Source organism: Takifugu rubripes, chromosome 19 (genome assembly GCF_901000725.2).
Source record: "Takifugu rubripes chromosome 19, fTakRub1.2, whole genome shotgun sequence".
Classification (NCBI taxonomy): domain Eukaryota; kingdom Metazoa; phylum Chordata; class Actinopteri; order Tetraodontiformes; family Tetraodontidae; genus Takifugu; species Takifugu rubripes.
In genome coordinates, this window is record NC_042303.1 from 3,578,804 (window position 1) to 3,585,149 (window position 6,346).

General features: G+C 47.0%; 1 protein-coding gene across 1 annotated transcript; it reads left to right on the forward strand.

Moving 5' to 3' along the window:
• Positions 1-200: 200 nt before the first annotated feature.
• On the forward strand, positions 201-4,034 carry pck1 (phosphoenolpyruvate carboxykinase 1 (soluble)). Its single transcript, XM_003973054.3, has 10 exons — positions 201-337; positions 683-917; positions 1,209-1,393; positions 1,503-1,706; positions 1,794-1,981; positions 2,141-2,303; positions 2,378-2,602; positions 2,690-2,821; positions 2,936-3,031; positions 3,194-4,034. Exons 2-10 carry the CDS (start codon positions 694-696, stop codon positions 3,646-3,648), a joined length of 1,872 nt encoding a protein of 623 aa, XP_003973103.1. The 5' UTR covers positions 201-337; positions 683-693; the 3' UTR covers positions 3,649-4,034.
• The last annotated feature ends 2,312 nt before the right edge of the window (positions 4,035-6,346 follow it).

Here is a 6,346-nt window from a genome sequence, read left to right on the forward strand (position 1 = left end):
CCTGACAAGTTCAGGCAGCTCAAACTGGTTTATCTGAAGATGATGTTTTATCTCAACGCTGGTTAAAGACAAACCGGTTGACGTCATTGTGTGTGTCACAGGTGCAGAAATGACAGGTTCATGCAAATATCTCTGAGGACATGCCTTCACCACATCTCCAATCAGACCCCCCGCCATCTCCTCCCCCTCTCTTTGTGTATCCTCTTCTTGTTCACCCTAACATATAAAAAGAGCAGCATTCTTGGTTTCTGCAGACATCTCAAGAGACGAAGCTTTCTTGAGAACAGACAGCCGAGGAGACCCTGAAAGCTCTCTACACTCCAGTCAGCCACTGAAGGTAAGCTGCTTGCACACCACACATAGATAAGGCACTGAGATAAAGACTGACAACAGACGGTTCTGTTCTGAGGAAACAGAGAGGGCGTTTGGGCATTCATCCACTCAGCACATTACCATTGCAGGACTTCAATGAAGAAAATTAAAACATTCTCAAGGACATGAGCAGCTTCTTGGACTTTCATCATGTCTTGTATTTCTACATTTACGCTATCATATTTACGTCTCCCATTTCACCATCGTCTTCATTGTAGCCCTTTTCTGAGGGGTATTGATGAAACTTGACCTACCTTTCCTATTCCTAATGTTTATTACATGTTTTCCCTGTCTCTTTCTGTCTTCACAGACCCCCCGACAATGCCTCCTCAACTTAAATCCCAGAACCGAAGCAGCCCTCGGCTACTGCAAGGTGACCTTCAGTCCCTCAGTCCTGCTGTGAGGAAGTTTGTAGAGTCCAGTATCGCCTTGTGTCAGCCAGACTCCCTTCATATCTGTGACGGCACTGACGAAGAGAACCGGGCCATCCTGAGCCAGCTGGAGGAGCAGGGGATGATCAAAAAGCTCCCAAAATATGACAATTGGTGTGTTAAACTCAAACAGACACGAAACATGAGGGGATAAATGTATGTCATATTCCAGACACATTCAAGTAATCAAGTATTTAGGAATAATGCAGGGGTGTGAGTATATGTGCAGAGCGGCTCATGCTGTTGTTGCTGGGTTAGCAGGAGGTGGTTAAAATAATGCCAGTAAGCACTTAGCAAAAGCTGCTATTCAGGTAGCAACAGGTGACATTCAACAAGTCTAACTACAAGTGTTTCCCTCCAGCCTGTTCTTCACAAAGATTTCTGTTCATTCCTCACAACCTACAGCTGGTTGGCCAGGACCGACCCTCGGGATGTTGCCCGGGTAGAGAGTAAGACTGTGATTGTGACCCAGGAACAGCGTAGCGCGGTGCCTCTATGTTCTGACGAGGGAATCGGAAACCTGGGGCGCTGGATGTCCCCAGAAGAGTTTGCCAAAGCCAAGACTCAGCGCTTTCCTGGCTGCATGATAGGTGAGAGGGAAGGAGTGTGTTTTGGACTTTATTTTCCTACATTAGAAACTACTCAGTCTCTGAAAACATTCTTTGATAATAATTTCAAGACATGGTTATCATCCCCCAGGTCGGACCATGTATGTGATTCCCTTCAGCATGGGTCCTGTAGGATCCCCCCTCTCCAAGATCGGAGTGGAGTTGACTGACTCTCCTTATGTGGTGGCCAGTATGAGGATAATGACCCGGATGGGGGTGGCAGTGCTGTCTGCTCTGGGCACGGGTGACTTTGTTCGCTGTCTGCACTCTGTTGGATGTCCTCTACCTCTAAAAAGTGCGTCAATAACATGATTTGGTCGTTGTTGACAGTTCCGCCTATATTCAGAATCCATAGTTTGAGGATTACTGTGGTCTCTTTCAGAGCCCTTGGTGAACAACTGGCCCTGTAACCCCGAGCAGACCCTCATTGCTCACATCCCTGATCAGAAGGAGATCATGTCATTTGGAAGTGGGTACGGTGGAAACTCACTTCTTGGGAAGAAGTGCTTTGCTCTGCGCATCGCCTCACACATGGCCAAACAAGAGGGTTGGCTGGCAGAGCACATGCTGGTGAGCATAATAGAGAAAAATTACACAGTTATCGGGACAAAGCCTTGCATGCACAATCGAACATAGAATGTACTTAAACAGTTTAGTATCTTAAGGTATTAAGGGCCTTAAAGCATCCACTCATAAAGCCATGGCCTTCACGATTCAAATGTGTCTTAGATTCTGGGAATCACTAATCCTGCTGGTGAGAAGAAATACATGGTGGCCGCCTTCCCCAGTGCCTGTGGAAAGACAAACCTGGCAATGCTCTGTCCCTCACTGCCGGGCTGGAAGGTTGAGTGTGTGGGTGACGATATAGCCTGGATGAAGTTTGACAAACAAGGTGGGAGGCTCACTCATTAGTCGTACAACCACAAAATGCTTCATTGCTAATGTCTCCCTCCTCTGTCATTCCAGGAAATCTACGTGCCATCAACCCGGAGAATGGCTTTTTTGGGGTAGCACCAGGCACTTCAGCAAAAACCAACCCGAACGCAATGGAGACAGTGTTAAAAAATACACTTTTCACTAATGTTGCTGAGACTAGTGATGGTGGTGTATACTGGGAAGGCATGGATCAGCAACTACCGGAGGACGTGACCATAACCTCCTGGAAGAACGAGCCATGGAGCGCACAACATGGTACAGCTTTTGATTAATCAGCACAGGTGATCAATCAGGGGGAATAATATTTGAAATGATTAACTATCCTCTCTTCTTATTCATCAGGTGAAACCTGTGCTCACCCCAACTCACGCTTTTGCAGTCCAGCTAATCAGTGTCCCATAATTGACCCTCTGTGGGAATCCCCCGAAGGAGTCCCCATTGAGGCCATCATCTTTGGAGGGCGCAGACCTGAAGGTAATCTAGAAGCCATCAGCACAGTGAAGCGATGCAGTTGGTGCTCTGCTTGCACAAGAGACAATGGAAGAGTGTGAAAATTGAAATCTGACTAATGCGTCTACCTTATTTCAGGCGTTCCTCTCATATATGAGGCCTTCAGTTGGCAGCACGGAGTGTTTGTTGGAGCAGCCATGAGGTCAGAAGCAACAGCAGCAGCTGAACACAAAGGTCAGTGTCCAGCCTTGGTCCAACATGGTACCAGTCTTTTAAGCCGAAAACCAAATAATCAGCTTCAATTAAGTGTAATCTTATCTTTGATGCAATTTACTTTTTTTTTGTAAGTCTATGTAACAAATAAACCCACTTCTTCTCTTCTCTTTTTTCCTTTAGCCAAGGTGATCATGCATGACCCCTTTGCCATGCGTCCTTTCTTTGGCTACAACTTTGGCCAGTACCTCTCACACTGGCTGAGCTTGGCTGATCATCCCAGTGCCAAGCTTCCCAAAATCTTTCATGTCAACTGGTTCCGTAAGAGTTCTACTGGTGGATTCCTCTGGCCTGGATTTGGCGAGAACATTCGTGTTTTGGACTGGATATTCCGTCGGGTCAATGGCGAGGCTGAAGCCACGCTCTCCGCTGTTGGCTACCTGCCCTCCAAGGACTCTCTTAATCTTCAGGGCCTCCATGATGTGAACCTGAATCAGCTGTTCTCCTTAGATAAAAAGTTCTGGGAAAGGGAGGTGGAGGAGGTGAGAAAGTACTTCATCATGGAGGTGAACGATGATCTTCCTGCTGAGGTGTCCCAGCAGCTGGACCTCCTGGATCAGAGGGTCAAGTTGATGTAAACTCGGAAAAATGGACAATGAGAGAGGCTAACAAAGCATATTTAATATTCTCTATAATATAATGTTATATATTTGAGTGGAAACCTGTTAACATGGGTAATTCTAGAAAGAAAAACCAGTTCACGCCATTTTTTAATGAGCTTAACAAAACTCTTTTATGACAACTGTTTGTATTGTAATAATTATTTATTCTTGCGCTGCTTTTTTATATAATTCTGAAATAATTTGATGAAAACAATTTTAAGTTTAGATTTTAATTAATTTAAAATACCCCACACTCAATTTACACTCTGTTGTACCTTTTTCCAAATAATATACTTGTGGGCTTGTTTCCCCTGCAAAGAAAACAAAGAAAAAAAACCTAATAAATGCCTTTGGAACAGTGACTATGTTTCATTTTCTCATTTACAGATGTTATTGTGGCATATTCTTCTAGAGCCTAGACTCTTGAGGAATATACTTCATACTATGATCCCTGCCCTGTTTTAAATGAATTGGTCCTTCTAAAAGCTTCACAGCCATCAGGCCCAACATTATAACTACGGTACTGACGGGTGAATACTGAGTGTCTTCTTTAGCATAGCATGACTCCAGGAAGCTATCAGACAACCAATCAACAGGCCATCTCCAGTGAAGACAGTGAAGGCCAGAGTCTGGATATATTTCCAAGGTGAAAGAAGGCAGATCGGACAACAGATTTGATGTGTGAGTCATCAGATAGGGTGGCATCCAAGCTTGCTGGGCCACAATCAAGAGATCTATCATTTTGTTGTTGACTTTGTGGAAATATTTGAAATGTGTGTGATTATCAGAATGAGAACCATGTGATTGATTGTTCAAGGAGCTTAGCATATGACAAGATGTACTTCTCTATAGGACTAGGTGTTAGAGTCCCGACCTATTCATGGCAAGTGAAGAAGACTTGGATGGAGCGGGATTGGCACTCAAGATCCTGTGGTGTCACCAGCTTGACACATCATCAGTTGTGTGCCTTGGCATCATTAGGTGTTTCAGCCATTTAAACACAAGACATCCTCCACCAAGGTTGGCCCACCACAGGCTGATCAAACCTGGGTGTATGTGTTGCACAATGGCACCACATGATCACTTGGCCGCCCACAATATGTCCCTCCGTTTCAACCACAGCCAGTGACTGCTTTGCTCTGCTGTGACAGCGAGCTCTTTTACTGCCCTCCGTTGGGCCTGCCCTCTGATGCCCATTTCCTTCAGGAGCTTTGTGGTGGTTCTGGAAACAAAGCCTCTGCAGCCTACCTCCACAGGCCACACTTTTACACTCCAGCCCCGCCCCTCTGCTTCAGCTGCTAGGTTCGCATAACGTAGCCTCTTCCGTTCGTATGCCTCACCGATTGCCTCCTCCCATGGGACGGTGAGCTCCACGATGAAAACGCGCCGACAGGATTTGGACCATAGGACCAGGTCTGGGCGCAAGTTGGTAACTGCGACTTCAGATGGAAAAATAAGCCTCTGGCTGAGGTCCACCCGCATTACCCAGTCTCGGGCAACGGTGAGTGCGCCGGCCTCCGGAGGAGCTGGCTTACTCCCTCATTTCTCCCCTCCCCGAACAAAGGACATTTTCCATGGGGCAACAGGTTGGGAATTTGGAGGCATGGAATTGATCTTTACCCTCCTCTTCTCAAGTTCAGCCACCAAGCACTTCAATACTTGATTGTGGCACCAGGTGTACCTTCCTTCAGTCAGGCTGATCTTACAACCCACCAAGATGTGCTTGAGGCTTGCAGGCGCTGCACACTGTGGACAGGCTGGTTCTTCTCCATACCAGAGGTGTAAGTTGGTTGGAGAGGGAAGGACATCGTACACGGCTCTAATGGTGAAACTAAGCCTGCTAGACTCCATGCTCCACAACTCGCTCTATGTAATTCTCCTCCTCTCAACACCCTCCCACTTCATCCAGCAGCCTTGCTGCGCTTGAGAGACCGCTTTGGCGCACCTAGCTGCTTCCTCCTGATGGCGCACCTCCTCCACTACCATGTTCCGCCGTTCGGCTGGGGTAGCTTTTTGCCATGTAGGTGTTGTTGCTTCCATGCCAAGGCCGTTCCTGCCATGCTGGACATGCCCTACTATATCCCGGTGCCTCAGGCTGGTTTTTGCCTCTGCGACCGCTGCCGATGGCTTCCATTTCCTTCCATTTCCTTCCCGTTGCTAGGGTTGGAGCAGCACCTCTGACAAAGGGATCCCGGGATTCAGTAAGAGTCATTTCCAGTCTTGCTTTGGCACATTTATACTCCTCCACCAGGCTCGAGACTGGGAGGGAGAGGACTCCATTGCCGTACAAGCCTATGCTGCTAAGACATCTTGGTAGTCCGAGCCACTTCCTCACCTGCGCATTCACCAGTCTCTCCAGCCGGTTGGCATGAGATAAAGTGACCTCATAGATGGAAATTGGCCATATAAGCCGAGGTAGCAGCCCAAACAAAGCACCACAGTTTCAGTTTTTCAGGGAGAGCAGTACTGTTGATCTGCCTGAGGCCACTGATGGTGTCCTGCTTGAGTTGCTCCACCTGCTTTGAGTCTTTGAGCTCTGCACTGTACCAGTGGCCAAGACTTTTAAGAGGCTTCTCCAAAATTGTTGGTACTGGCTCGTTGTTAATGTGGAACCTCTCATTAGCAGATTTGCTTAGTTTAATCTCCATCCGTGCCCATTGAATGTTTTTCTGGA